The following is a 16,260-nucleotide window of genomic DNA, read 5'->3' on the forward strand; positions in this document are numbered from 1 at the left end:
TGGCTACATGCAAAATTCTTGTATTTTACTATTTTATTCCCCCTCACCCCGTTTTTCTTATCCGTTCTACCTCTTTATCATTATGTAGCTAAGCGGTTTAGATGCATTGATTGTGCTGTGTCGGATGAATGAATGCGATGCAATCAGCTCTTTGCACTGCGTCCAAGGCAAAAGAAAGTCTACTTTGATGAATGCATGCTTGTCAAACATTATTTTCCACAAAATAAATTTCAACAGGAAAACGGCACTGATTTGACATGACAAGCCAAGCAAATCTATACAAATACTGCAGAATTAATGAAGGCGCATAATTGCAGTGCACACATGTTAATATTCAAAGCTAATTGAAACTGATAAAATGCCTGGAAGTGAATCATTGCAAATTTGTTAAGTGAGTTCTGGGTGGCCAGTTGCATGGAGAATGTAGCAGTTACTCTCCTCTACATGTCAGATGTTATGTGACTGATCCATCTTCACTGAGCCAACTCTTTGCTTCTCCTGCATCTCCATTCCATAAAAAAGGGGAGTGGGTCAGGCTGTCCCTGCTCATAGCCAAAACACTATTTCATCACCAGCCCGGTTATGTGACTGGATAGGTAGGATTTAGCACTGCATGCCTCATCCATCTTTAGCACTCCCAGCCTCTCCTCCTAAAGCAGACAGAGATGGATGAGTTTGCTGGAGTCCTGCTCCCTCTTTCCATTCACTCCCTCACCTTGGGAAACTTAGCCTGAGCGTCATGGACCACTTTGGTCCACCCTCTGTCTCGCATCCCTCCACTTTCTTGTTCTTTCAGTGACCCTCACCTCTATTGAAATCTCATCTCCAATTCTCCTCCACTTTGATTTCACACGCAAACCCTGTTCCTCCAATCTCTTCTGCCAATTCCACAGTCATTTCCACACACCAGCCCCCACCCATGCTCTGCAAAGCTGATGCTGGGAAACAGTATTGCTTTTTGCTGTATAGCTGATGTGTGATGCTGTCAGCATGCCAAGACAATTGCAGTGCTGATATTCAGACATTCAGCAGATGTTCAATATGTTGGCAATAATAATTTAATGTATTAGTATTTGTCATTTAGCACTGAACACAAAGTACAGTTGAGTCATTAGTTTTGCAGGCATTTGGTCACAGATCAAATTGTGGGACAACTTCAGACCAATGCTTTTAACAAATTTCATGGCAATCAAAAATATTATTTGTGACAGCCATCCAGTACATGAGTAAATGTTCATTAAAATGAAAAAAAAAAAAAAAAAAAAAAAAATCACCCCCTAGTGAACATCTAAACCAAACTGAGTGGCAATTCATTCAAGAGTTGATGAGGTGTGGGGACCATATGACTAACACTGCCAGCCTTGCAGGTACACTACCAGTCAAAAGTTTGGGTCACCCAGTCAATTTCATGTTTTCCATGAAAACTCACAAGGGTTTCTAATCATCAGTTACCCTTTCAACACCATTAGCTGACACAATGTAGCATTAGAAGACAGGAGTGATGGTTGCTGGAAATGTTCCTCTGTACCCCTATGGAGATATTCCATTAAAAATCAGCTGTTTCCAGCTAGAATAGTCAGTTACCACATTATCAATGTCTACACTGTTTTTCTGATTCATTTAATGTTATGCTTCATTGGAAAAAAACTGCTCTTCTTTCAAAAATAAGGACATTTCCAAGTGATTCCAAACTTTTGGACGGTATTTTGGCAGTAAAAACTGTTTTTTTTATTGCTAATCTCGGGATCAATCTATTATACCAGTTTTCTACAGAAATCAAAGTCACAAACTGGCGTTTTAGCTGAACACATGGGCCATTGGTAACAAGTAAGTGAACACGTCTTTTTTAATTAGTCAAATCTTCGATGGTTGTTAAATCACTATCATCACTGCTGCATCTGATGAATGCGCTGACAGGGACAGTTCTATCCTGGTGTAAGCTCATCATCCTGCGGCTCATGCTGTTCAGCTAACCCTGACCCACTGTAGAGCAGCCAAGGACAAGCAAACCCTCTCCAGGGGCTAATCTCCCAGAGAATCCAGGATTATGGGTAGCACTAATAGTGAATCCCCTATACACACTAATCTGAGCAGCAGCTTAGTGGGGTTACAAGGTTTCTCTCCTCACCTTCCTCAGTCTGTTGGTCTGGCACTGCTGTCCAGGTATGGATGAAAAATACGCTCCTGGTCTCTGAACTATTGGGACAAAGGTTGAAAAAGGTTGTCAGGAGCAGGAGGTGTTTTAAAACAGTGAGGTGAGAAGTAATGCTGTAAGGTTCAGTTTGACTCTACAAGACATACACGGGCCAAGATGATATTTTCTTGACTCTACAAGGATATGTCTGGATAGCATAGCTGAATGCAAGTAAAAGATTTAGCAGATTCATGACTGAATAAATGGTGGTGTGTAAACCCACTTTTTTTTTCCCCCTTTCTCAGCAAATCACAGTTACAGAACAGGCTAGAAAATAACATTACATACAGGTTAAGTTTAGTGCAATGATAGCTGTAGCTGACTCCCAGGTGCAGAATGTCACTCACTGTTGCATGCAAATGTTATTACCCAAATTCATGAGAGTTCTTGATCCAGACTACAGATGGCACTATTGCCTCAGTATGGCTGATACTATATACCAACATCTTCATCATAATAGTGAGTCCCTTCAAACTGATTGACAAGGTATTTACTCTCTTACGACCTCATAATGTCCTTTGGAAGTACTGCAGCATTTACATGGGAGCTTTCAACAAAATAGAACCGCTCTGCGTCGAATCAACAACTCACTCTCACTCTTCAGAAAGAGCTGCATTTAGCCTCAGTGCTTTTCCTGTAAAAATAACTCAAATCAGTTTAAGCTCAAACATCCCCTGGCTTTCATTGGTTCCACCAGATTGGAGAAGCAAATCAAATGCAGACACATTCATCCACTGACCAAGGCCAGAGAGTATTAAAAACTTGACAAAACGGCTTTCCACACTCCCAGCTCTGGGCTAGTGACCTCTCTCATTTAAAAGCTGTCCAAAAAAGACCATAAACTCAAACACTCAAGTTTTCCGTCAGCCGAAGAGTGAAATTACGAGATAATTGCCATGACTTAAATAACAAAAGGAATGGAAAGTAACAGCTGACCCTGCACGGGTGGAGCAACAACTTAAGATGATCGTTTGGATTCAATTCAGACTCAACAATTACAGAACCAAGTGAACTGAATGTACTGTTTGAACAGCGAAGGAAACCAGGCTTGCCTCTCACAGCACTGGGATGTCTTTCTTTCCCATCTGCATGAATCCTCACAGATTCATGAATAGATTCTTTTTTTCTTTCCAACTTGTGGGGTGTTAATCATTCGTAGCATTCTCAGAGGGTTCTCTAAACTGAAATGACAGAGGTGTGCTGTAGTTGATTCAGCTGTGGTCCAGGGGTAATTGAAATGCTGGACTCCTATCTGGAATCACTGGGAAAGAAGAGCCTTTTTTCTGTCCCTTTTTGTTGTTGTTGTTGCAGCCATCATTATGACAAACGTCTGTCTTCCATATCCAGGACAGCTACTGCATGTTCAAATTGTGAGAAAGTTGAAATCCAAAACCAACCTATAAACTTTGCTCTCATGAAGATACAAACACCCAAGAAAATGTTTTAAATCAACTCAGCTTCATCTTTTAGAAAGACATCGTGACAGATTTGACAAAAGAAAAAAGCAAGTTTATTAGTTTCATTACAGTTAGCACAGAAACAGACAGTAGAAGAAGTCAGGGCAAACAGGCGGGCTCCCGACAATGTCTTATAAATAGCATTGACTGTACAGCTTGTTAGCTTTCCTGGTCACACTGGTCACAGCATTGATGTGGTAGTGATATCAGCTTAAACTACACCTAAAAGAACCTGGGATGGGGAGAGATAGTATAGTCCAGTCTGAGGGGTAGTAAAGCTGGGTTAACACTACATAGAACATGTATGCGGATTTTGCTGTTAGAGGTTCTGGGTGGGTGGAAGATCTTTGCATCTGAGGGTAACACACATATTCTATGTGAATTAAATCAATTGCAGAAGAAACCTTGAAGGGATTTTTTAAAAACAAATCACTTAAAGACCCAGCTCTGGTCACAATGCAAGGCCAATTGAGCTGCATGTTACTCCAAGTGAACATTGGGGAGAAGAAAGGTGTGGACAAGAGCATCTAGGACATGATAATCTGCATGGACTCCAGCATCTCTTCCACTGCCTTTATGGAACATTTGTTCTCCTTGGTCCACGACGGCCAGCTGCAGTTCAGAGAAGAAGGTAAGAGGCAGAGGGAAGAGAGACAGAGAGGAGAAAAGGGGAAAAAGAGAACATCAGCTCATTAGATCTCTCTGCCAACTCAAGTAACGCCGAGCCAAACGCACTTAACACTGCCTCAGAGAAGCAGTAATAACCTCATCCACCCTATGGCATGCTGCACAGACTGAGCAAAAACACTCTTGTCCTTCTTTGGAATCTGGAAGGCTAGCAGCAGAAACAATCAGACACAACAGTGGTCATTAGATAAAATTAGTAAATAGGTCGTGCAAAGCAAAATAATACCTCTAATCAGAGGATTTTCCTCAACTGTTGCATAAGTGCCATTTTCTCTTTGAGTGTGCTCGGAGACAGGATGTCCACATTAGTCCACTTCCATGGCCTCTGGTACAGGAGTATATAACACCCCACTCTAATTTCTGCACTGTGTCCACAGGGTTCCACAGAAAGTGCCGCAAATTATAATCCACAAACACGTTCAAGATTACTCATGCGCCCACATACATGCATACACTTTTTCTATCCAATTTAACTTTGTAACAGAAAAGCCATCCCCTCAAAAATACAAGAAAAAGAAGGGAAAGATGACTTCCTTAACCTTGGGCATGTAACCAGGAATAAAACAAAGGGTCAGTCCATTTAACCTTGTGTGACCCACATTTATGGACAGAAATAAATCATTATGAAAAAATTCCAAAACTATTTAGAAGTATACTTTACAGAAAGTAATATCAAACTATTGTAAGTTACAAGGTGAGACAAAATAGCCCGTGTTTCAATTTGATGTTCATTTTCAATTGCAGTTAGTTTATGACATTTGCAAGTTAAATATGAAATATGCAGGGACGGCTGGTATAAATGGGGTAACAGGGCTAAGCCCTCCCAGGCCAACACAAAAAAGATGAGAAATTATTTTTTAAATAACTTACAACAGATTGTTTTAAGTTTAGGTGAAACAAAGGTAGCAACAGCACCAATCAGTCAAAAGAAAAACATAGAATATCTCTAAATGGGCTTATTTTTACAGCCCCAGCAGATACAGTCCGCTTTCATTCATTTCGTTCTTGTAAGTGATTGACAGGTGTCATGTCCCGCCCCCGTGATTTACTGATCGTTTGGGCTAGCTTCAGTCAGCCCACAGGCCTTTGACGCAGCGAGAAAAGGTTAAGCTATGGCGGACGTTAGCATGAACGAGGTGGATTATTTGCTTTCATGTCCATTTTCCTCAATGTCTTTGGAGGAAAAGCTGGAAGTTAAGAGACTGGGATCACATCGGCAGTCGATGTGAGCTTCTTTCAAATAAGGTAGGCCCATGTTGACCTGTCAAAGGACTGTGACACTTTGTTTTTGCTGAGGTCATCTGTTGTACTGAAGGCGTGTTTTGCACTACATGTCGCCAAACAGTTGTAATAAGACAGTTGCAGCAGGCTATCTGTGGGCAGTCGTTGCAGTTGGAACACATTTTGTAGTGGTGTGTGTGTGTGTGTGTGTGTGTGTGTGTGTGTGTGTGTGTGTGTGTGTGTGTGAGTGTGAGAGAGAGAGAGAGAGAGAGAGAGAGAGAGAGTGAGTGAGTGAGAGAGTGTTGATGGAGAGCACTAAAAAAGTATAGTGTACCTGCAATTGACGTAACTGTGTTTATCATAGGCGATGTTGCTTTTGTAGCTGTGTTAACCATTTAATCGGTATTATGCATTTGTTAGCCCACCCAACAAATTTCACCACCAGCCGCCACTGGAAATATAAAATATGAAGGCCACGAGATGCTGTGAGATCGCGAGATTCTGCGAGAGTGACGAAAATTCAACATGGCGGCCCCCAGCTGCTAGATTAGAAGTAAACAAATCGCCGTTTTCTCAACTAATTTATATTAAACAAAACAACCTAAGCAGCCTGCTCAAGATCGCAGAAATAGTGCTAAAAGTGGAGGACCTCGAGAGATTTATCGACGACTACTTCATCTGGTGCACGATGGAAGAACCAGTCACCCAGAACCCAAACAAGAGGAAGAAAGCCGACTCCGCGACTGACACACAAGACCTGCAGACCACGGATATCCAGGTAAGTGTCCTCGAATCTATTAATAAAAAACTCGATATCCTTGGTCTGCTTCACCAGGAGATTAAGGACCTGAAGGCAACCCTGGAATTCACTCACCAGCAGATAGAGGACCTGCAGAGAGACAACTCGGAACTCCGGTCCACACTGACAGCCGTCACTTCAGAGGTGACCACACTTAAAAAAGAAAAAAAACCCTGAAGGAGACCGTCCTGGGGGGTATTCCACGAAGCTGGCTAAAACAGGCTGGACTTACGCCGGTAAGCGTGGCTTGAATAAGCGGCAACTTTAATCTCAGCTGCAAGTAGTTCCACGAACGAGGCTCAGCGGTTTTTCAGAGACGCTTATTCAAGCCAGGCTGATCCAAGCGGCCGCTGAGTGCGCGTCCGGTGGAGATATAAAGCCCCGACGTGTCGATCGTCGAAATGATGACATTATGTCTAAAAACAGAGCGGAGACTTTCTCTTCGGCGGAGCAGAAACTTCTCATGGAGTTGTACGAGGACTACAGGGAGATTATCACAAGAAAAGTCAACACGATTGCAATAAATAAAGCTCGAGACGCTGCCTGGCAAAGCATTGCCGACCGTTTAAATGCGTAAGTGTTTATTTTCTTTTTAATGAAGCACTTAGTCTGAGCGTACACACGCACACATGTCTGAAAATTTAATTTTCAGAGGGCAAGTTTTTGACACTGATTAGGGATAACCCACAACTGCAGTGGTTGATGACTTTTTTCCCTCACCCTGAAGTTTGTCACACTACTGTGGCCCAGAGGAGATCAATCTTGATGAAATAAAGCTTTTCAAAACCCATTGAAAACATTTTTTATGTGTGTATAAACATATATATATATATGTATATACACACGTGGACAAAATTGTTGGTACCCCTCAGTTAAAGAAGGAAAAACCCACAATTCTCACTGAAATCACTTGAAATTCACAAAAATAACAATAAATAAAATTTATTGAAAATTAAATAATCAAAATCAGCCATCACTTTTGAATTGTTGATTAACATAATTATTTAAAAAAACAAACTAATGAAATAAGGCTGGACAAAAATGATGGTACCCATAACTTAATATTTTGTTGCACAACCTTTTGAGGCAATCACGGCAATTAAACGATTTCTGTATTTGTCAATGAGCGTTCTGCAGCTGTCAACAGGTATTTTGGCCCACTCCTCATGAACAAACAGCTCCAGTTGTCTCAGGTTTGATGGGTGTCTTCTCCAAATGGCATGTTTCAGCTCCTTCCACATATGTTCAATGGGATTCAGATCTGGGCTCATAGAAGGCCACTTTAGAATAGTCCAACGCTTTTCTCTCAGCCATTCTTGGGTGTTTTTGGCTGTGTGTTTTGGATCGTTGTCCTGTTGGAAGACCCATGACCTGCGACTGAGACCAAGCTTTCTGACACTAGGCAGCACATTTCTCTCCAGAATGCCTTGATAGTATTCAGATTTCATCGTACCTTGCACACTTTCAAGACACCCTGTGCCAGATACAGCAAAGCAGCCCCAAAACATTACTGAGCCTCCTCCATGTTTCACCGTAGGGACAGTGTTCTTTTCTTCGTATGCTTGGTTTTTGAGTCTATGAACATAGAGTTGATGTGCCTTACCAAAAAGCTCCAGTTTGGTCTCATCTGTCCAAAGGACATTCTCCCAGAAGCTTTGTGGCTTGTCAACATGCATTTTTGCAAATTCCAGTCTCGCTTTTTATGAGTTTTTTTCAGCAGTGGTGTCCTCCTTGGTCGTCTCCCATGAAGTCCACTTTGGCTCAAACAACGACGAATGGTGTGATCTGACACTGATGTACCTTGGCCTTGGAGTTCACGTTTAATTTCTTTGGAGGTTGCTCTGGGCTCTTTGGATACAATTCGAACGATCCGTCTCTTCAATTTGTCATCAATTTTCCTCTTGCGGCCACGTCCAGGGAGGTTGGCTACTGTCCCGTGGGTCTTGAACTTCTGAATAATATGAGCCACTGTTGTCACAGGAACTTCAAGCTGTTTAGAGATGGTCTTATAGCCTTTACCTTTAAGATGTTTGTCTATAATTTTTTTTCGGATGTCCTGGGACAATTCTCTCCTTCGCTTTCTGTTGTCCATGTTCAGTGTGGTACACACCTTTTCACCAAACAGCAGGGTGACTACTTGTCTCCCTTTAAATAGGCAGACTGACTGATTATGAGTTTGGAAACACCTGTGATGTCAATTAAATGACACACCTGAGTTAATCATGTCACTCTGGTCAAATAGTTTTCAATCTTTTATAGAGGTACCATCATTTTTGTCCAGGCCTGTTTCATTAGTTTGTTTTTTTAAATAATTATGTTAATCAACAATTCAAAAGTAATGGCTGTTTTGATTATTTAATTTTCAATAAATTTTTATTTATTGTTACTTTTGTGAGTTTCAAGTGATTTCAGTGAGAATTTTGGGTTTTTCCTTCTTTAACTGAGGGGTACCAACAATTTTGTCCATGTGTGTATATATATATATATATATATATATATATACACATGAGAGAAAGAGGCTACAACATAGCCTGGTTTTGTGTAATGTGATGGTGGCTTTCACTTTTTACTCTGGTAGGCCTAATTCATGTTCTTGATTTGACAAATATATATCCACCATAGATGAATAAAGCAGCAACATAGGTAACACCTAAAACCAAAGTAGGAATACTTTGGGGAAAAAAAGGGGCAACTTCATGTGGAGATGTTTCATCAAACACTCAAACTTTGAATAAAAAAGCAGAAAAAAACATGTAGGCCTATAGAGGAGATGTCATTTTTATTAGAGATGATATTGCTACTGTGCCCTACATTTAAATAAGGGAGAAGACACAAATGAGCTTGTACACAAAATAGTTATCTCATCATATAGCATCACCTTTGGATTGCCATCATGATCAGATTGGACCGCTGGTAAAAGGAAGGTATTCTTTCTGGAAAACTGTGGCTGTTGTGTCCTGCTTATTTTAAGACAACCTGTGCCTATTCCTGTTACGTGTTGACTGCACTTTGAGGGTGAAAGAAGAAAGAAAATCAGATATTTCCAAGTATTTACCGCAGGTGGATTCGAACCCACGGTGCAATGAAAAGTAAAACCACATTTAATCTACTTAACTACGCTCTAACCACTGAGCCACAGTTGTGCACTGTGACAAAATGTGTAGTGTAATATGATATAGTTTGATTCACGGTTATTCCGGCATTATTTAAAAAAGGTCTCAATGTATGTCACCGAAGAAGAACATCATTGATTACAGATCAAGATGAATTTAATGTGTAACATGCAGTTCACAGGCGTCTTTCTGAAGCTCGTCAGAACCTTCTCTGACATGGGGCTAAAGTAAGCTTGACTGTTAGCCTGCCCCATACCAGGCTTGTCGCTCTGGCTGAGTTACCATGGTTACCAAGCCGGGCTAGCCCTAAGCCTTGTTGGTGGAACAAAACTCTCACTAAAGTTAGCGAAGCTGACCGAAATAAGCCAGCTTAGACCTAAGCCAGCTTCGTGGAATACCCCCCCTGGACATTCAGTCGAGGAGTATGCGGGAAAACCTGATCTTCTCTGGCATCCCTGAGTCCACACCAGATAACCCAGAGTCCCTTGTTAAAAACTTCATGGTGTCAGCGCTTAAAATCCCTGCGGATACGGTTAAAAAAATCACTTTCCACCGCGTCCACCGGCTCGGACCCCGAGGAGGAAACCGACCACGTCCTATCATCGCAAAGTTCGAGCACTTCCAACAGAAAGTGCTCGTAAGGAGCAAAGGACGGGAGCTGAAAGGTACGTCTTAGGGGATGAATGATCAGTTTCCCAGAGAAATAAACGAGAGGCGCAAAGTTTTATACCCCATCATGAAAGAACACAGGCAGAAAGGTAAACGGACTGCACTAGTTGTGGACAAACTATACATAGATGGGCAGCTATTTTGGGAATCTTCCATTACTCCCTGGCTCTTCTAATAACAATAATAACATCTTAAATACTTAGTATACCACTTAGTAATTTAGTTTAGAAAACGTTATAAAAAAAAAAGTCAAAATCATACAAATGTAAATGTGTCACTCTCCCTATCTACACTCCCCACTGGAGAACCCCCTCCTCCTCCTAATTTTCTGTCTCTCCTTCTCTATATGTTTCCCTTTACCCCTCTCACACACTCACCCCCCTCACTTTCACTCACACCCTATGTACCCCCCATGTTTATTGTGCTTGTATGTTTTATAACGTGTTTGTTGATAGTTTTTGAGGCAATGTTGTGCTATTATATAATGCATATATAGATCCTGACTTGCTATGTACATCACTCTCCAACACCCGAAGCTCACAGACTGCAACAAACAGCTCACAAGGACACACACAGACGATATTCTATATTGCTACTTATTCAATGACTGAACTTCTCTCTTTATGTTCAAGTTAAACATTGTAGCCTGGAATGTTCATGGCATACGCTCACAAACAAAAAGAGTTAAAATTATGGACTATGTCTCTAAATTAAAAGCAGATATTTTGCTCCTCCAAGAAACGCATTTAGTAGAATCAGAAGAAAAATCTCTATTAGATTCGAATTATAATATCTTTTCATCTTGTTATAACAGCAGACAAAGAGGGGTCTCCATTCTAATCCATAAGAGAGTACCATTCACTTTAAATAGCACAGTAACGGATTCAGAGGGCAGATATATTATTATCCAGACAACAATTTTTAATAAATTATATTCAATTGCAAATCTGTACGCCCCGAATAATGATGATCCAGCCTTCTTTCACGTGGTTTTCTCCCACTTAGCAGACTTATCTGCTAACTCAATAACCATTATCGGTGGCGACTTCAACATTAGTATTAAACCCGTCACTAGATCGATCTAATAGTCCAATACATGCAAAACAACCACAATCAGCTAAAGTCATACAGGATTATATGAAAGATTTTGGACAAGAAGATGTCTGGAGACTCAAAAACTCAACAAAGAGGGACTATACTTTTTTCTCTCAGGTGCACCAAACATTGTCAAGAATTGACTTTTTCCTCTCCTTAACTCTATCGTACACAAAGCTACTACTAATATTCACCCAATCATTATCAACGACCATGCACTAATATCTCTCAGCCTGCAAACGGATTCCATCCCTAAACCTCCTCAGACTTGGCGCCCACCTAAACATCTCTCTACTCGAAGACCAGGAATTTGATCGAATAATAAGAAGTGAGTGGGCAGACTTTCTAATAAACAATGACTCTTATGATGCATCTCCATCTTTACTTTGGGAAACTGGAAAAGCCGTAATCAGAGGCAAAATAATATCGTACTCCTTGTACAAGAAAAAAAAGGATCAACAACTACAGGAAGAAATTGAGGAAAAAATTTAAGAACTTACAGAGAACTATGCAATAAATCCAAGTGATCAATTATGGTCTGAACTACAAAATGTTAAACTAAAACTCGATAATATCTTATCAAAGAAAAGAGTTTTTACTACAACAGCTGAGATATAATGATTTTGAACACAACAATAAATCAGGAAAATTTCTTGCGAACCAACTCCAGCGCAATAAAGAAAAATCCTTCATAACAGCAATTCAGGATCCCTCAGGGAAATATACTCAGTCACCCCAGGAAATTAATAAGACTTTCTATAATTATTACCGAAGTTTATACTCATCAACAGTTAACCCAAACGAAGAAGATATTCATAACTTTCTTGACAATCTAAACTTGCCCGAATTAACGTCAGATTACAGAGACACACTAGATGCTCCATTGTCTATCAAAGAATTACAGTGTGCATTAGACAGTATGCCAGCAGGCAAGGCACCTGGTCCTGATGGCTTCCGTGCTGAATTTCTTAAACATTTCTGGTCAATGTTAACACCCCTTTTCTTCAGGACAGTGACAGAGATAAAAAATAATGGTTATATAAGTTTGCACATGAATACAGCTGCAATTAAATTATTATTGAAACCAGACAAAGATCCTACACTTCCCTCCAGCTATCAACCTCTGTCACTAATCAACACTGACATCAAAATTATCTCAAAAGCAATCACCTCTAGGTTGGAGAAAATTATCCCGTCAATAATCCACTATGATCAAACAGGTTTCATAAATGGCCAACACTCCAACAATATCAGAAGACTTCTAAATCTAATCTCTTTGACGCAACACCACAACAAAGAAGCTATCGTTATGTCACTCGATGCAGAAAAAGCCTTTGACAAAGTTAATTGGTCTTTTCTCTTCGCTGTGCTCCACAAATTTGGCTTCGGAGAGTCATTTATCCAGTGGATATAACCTCTGTACAACTCACCCAAGGCTACAGTAACCACTAATGGAATCACTTCACAAAGTTTCAGTTTGCAAAGGAGAACGAGACAAGGATGCCCACTCTCTTCTTTATTGTTTGCGATCTTTATCGAACCATTAGCAACAGCTGTACATCAGAGCACTGATATCAAAGGTATCTGCGCTTTGGAGTCTGAACACAAAATTAACCTATACGCAGATGACATTTTCCTTTACCTACAAGAACCGAAAACCTCAGTGAAGGAAGTATTTAACCTCATTACAACCTTCTCACGTCTTTCAGACTACTTCATCAATTGGTCAAAATCAATCATATTTACCTTTAACAGAAAACTCATTTAATCCCACAGTCCAAAACTCAAATTATTCTATTCCTACTGGCAACATCAGATATCTGGGCATAAATATTTCCTCCAAACTCTCAGAGCTAGTTCACCTGAACTACACCCCACTTTTGGACAAAGTCTGTGAAGATCTAAGGCGATGGAATAACCTCCCCATCTCCCTTTTGGGACAAATAGCTACAGTCAAAATGAAAATATTACCTAAAATCAACAATCTCTTTTCCGTGATTCCGTTTAAACCTACATCAAAGTGGTTTCAATCGTTAGACTCTGCCATTGGTAAATTCTACTCAAAGAACAAAAAGGCTAAAATCAGTCAGGCCACCCTCCAGAGGAACAAACCCGAAGGGGGACTGGGAGCCCCCAACTTCATGTATTATTATTTAGCCAACCAACTACAATATCTCACCAAATGGATTCACCCACATGAAGAATATAACTCCTGGCTGGAACTAGAACAGTTAGATTGTAACCAGATCAAAATCTCTGACCTGCCCTTTATCACTTCTGCCCTTAAACATCACTCCTGCTTCAAGAACCCAATGATCACTTCCACCTTGTCTGCTTGGTGGAAAACGTTGGAGGTCACAGGCTCCCAATTAAAACCCAGTATACTGTTCCCAATCTGGCACAATCCTGATTTTACAAACAATAAAATAGTAGCCTAGCCGCGCTAGTCCCAGCTCTTAAGATACAAGGGTCTAGGAACGCTCGACAGGGAGGGAGGCGGGCTAAAAGGTTGTCTTTCAAATCATTCTGCAGCAGTTGGGTAGGTATACAACCAAACAGCGCAACGAATAGGCTGACATAGTTCCTAGAGCACCGGATTGTGGCTAAGTCCCATTAGCTTCCCAACCAGCCGAGCCAACTGGTATATTAAGGATTTGCCATATCCCGTCGGCATAAGTCCAAATACGCCTTTCTTCTCAATGAAACACTTCAGTGCTGTCCTTTGTTTATCTTTCAAGTTGAATTTTGGCTTCAAATCTTTAAGGGCTGTGGCCAAAGCCGAGTCGAAAGATAACTGTTTATTGTGCGCCGGTTGTTTCTGTCAGAATCGTCGCGCCTCTGTCGTCACTTAGTTACGCCCGCCTTCTGACTCTACACTTCATGGTGATTCATCCGGCCAGTTTTAGGAGCATCCAACCTCGAGCCTTATGGAGGGTAACTAGACCCACCCTGGCAGAGAATTAAATTTGTTGCCATGGGTTGTCTAGCGCGGCTAGGCTAATAAAATAGCTCTTTATTTCAGGACATGGGCAGAGAGAGGAGTCACCCACCTCCAACACCTTTTTGATAGTAACATATTTAGGACATATACAAACTTATTCCAAACATTTGAAATAAGGTAAAGGAGGGACGCTTACAAGTAGAATTCCATCGCTTCACAGCCAACTGATTTACAGCCACCTGAATTTGTCAAATACATTACAAAACTGTCTCCAAGAAACAAAAAGAACCTCTCAAAAATGTAGAGTTTACTTTCAAAGACAGACTATTCACCTACCAACTCACATATGGGAAAAAGACTTATCCAAATACTCTGACTCCGATTTTTGGACCCAGATCTGTGAAAACACATTTAAAATGACAAAAAACACCAACTTACAACTGATCCAATTTAAGGGGGGTCTGGCGTGGGGGCTGGGTGGTCTCTCTGGAGGGGTGGCTCTGGCTCATCTGGGCACAGGCCTTGATCCTGGCCTGCGTGCCGCCACTGGAGTCCAGTTTCTGCTGGCTGGAGGCCTCCATCCGGGCCTGGTGCTGTCCTGGGGTGCGGTGGGGTGGGTGGGGTCTTGGGGGCAGTGCGGGGTGGGCGCCCCGCGTCCTTGTCATGCCGGCTCCTGGGTGGGCGTGGCGGCTTGTGGCCCTCGCTTGCTTGTGGCGCGGCCTGGTCCCCCCTTCGGGGTGGGGTGCTGCATGCGGCCGGCCCGTGTTGTGGCTATGGTGTCTGCCGGGGCGCTGCTCTAATCTGCAGTTTCCGGGGGTTGCTGTGCCGGCTGGGCCAGTTGGTTCGTGTGGGCCCTCCCTGGCCCTCGCCTCTTGGCTCTGGGGCCCCTCTGCATCAGTACCGGTGGTCTTATTACCTGTCTCCCCCACTGCTCTGTCCTCCTGGGCCGGATCCACACCAGACTGCCTTTTATTGTGCACTTCACATTTTTCACCCCAAAAAAAAAAAAAAAAAAGGAAATATGGAACAAAACTACAGGGGCTGTGTGAGGCTATTCTTAGGCACAGCACTGCTATGAACTACATGTTAGCAGCACGCTCTTAAGAATGCTGATGTTTAGCAGCTATACATCTGACATGTCTACTTTTTAACCCTTACAAGGCCATGTTTCTGGAGAAGTACATATACTAAAACATATACTAAAACCACCTAATACACAAAAATTTCGATCAAGTCTTGCGAGGTCGCATTGTCGTAGACGTTCGCCATATTGAATTTCGGCCGGTACGCGGCCCCGATAAGAGCTTCATAATCGTGGCTTCGTTATAACGGCTCATACGGCTCAAATAAGCAAATTTGGGGCCAATGTTTATATCTTACCAAACATACGGATGTGTGCATATTTTATGTTAATTAGCAATCATAAACAAATCACACGTGTTGAGCCGAGAATGTTCGGTTTCGACAGTGTGTACGAGTAAGCGTAAACCGAGTATACTCGGTCCCGGCTTTTAAAGAGTTAAGTTTAGCATGTTAGCATGCTAACATTTGCTCATTAACACCACATACAAATGTGAAATCATCAAGAGGACTAACAGTGGTGTTGTAAGGTCACAAATAAAAGCCACTCACTATTAATTTTAACAATTTTATGACTTTGGTGACAACTAGTGGAGGTACTACAGAAGACACAGTGGCACACAGCAGCAGAAGAGCCACAGTCAACACATAGAACGTAGAAAAATCCATGTAGAATCACTGTAGATGTGTCATTAATATGTACAACACAGCCAAATACAATAAAACCCCACTACCCAGAGTCAAACACAGACAGGGGACCATTACATCCATTACAACACAGACCATTACATCCTCATGGCAATGCTACCTCTGGTCAACACAGCAAATTCTTAGGTGAGACAGAAACAAAGGGGCACACACTGTAATAACACCAATATTTGAAATATATGAACAACTATCAAAGATGGCACCTTGTTTGTCTGCAGAAACTATTGACGGTCCATGTACATGTTATTTGTGGAGTAAGACCACACAACAGACAGTGGACCCTGTATTCAACATGA

General features: G+C 41.6%; 1 protein-coding gene across 1 annotated transcript in view; it reads right to left on the reverse strand.

Moving 5' to 3' along the window:
- Nucleotides 1-3,681: 3,681 nt before the first annotated feature.
- The window catches only part of emc2 (ER membrane protein complex subunit 2), a 67,729-nt gene continuing 55,150 nt past the window's right edge, over nt 3,682-16,260 (reverse strand). The window contains 1 exon segment of the mRNA XM_051957278.1: nt 3,682-4,252. Within this exon segment, the coding sequence (XP_051813238.1) occupies nt 4,179-4,252 (74 nt within the window). The 3' untranslated portion in view covers nt 3,682-4,178.

This window comes from Acanthochromis polyacanthus, chromosome 12 (assembly GCF_021347895.1).
Source record: "Acanthochromis polyacanthus isolate Apoly-LR-REF ecotype Palm Island chromosome 12, KAUST_Apoly_ChrSc, whole genome shotgun sequence".
Classification (NCBI taxonomy): domain Eukaryota; kingdom Metazoa; phylum Chordata; class Actinopteri; family Pomacentridae; genus Acanthochromis; species Acanthochromis polyacanthus.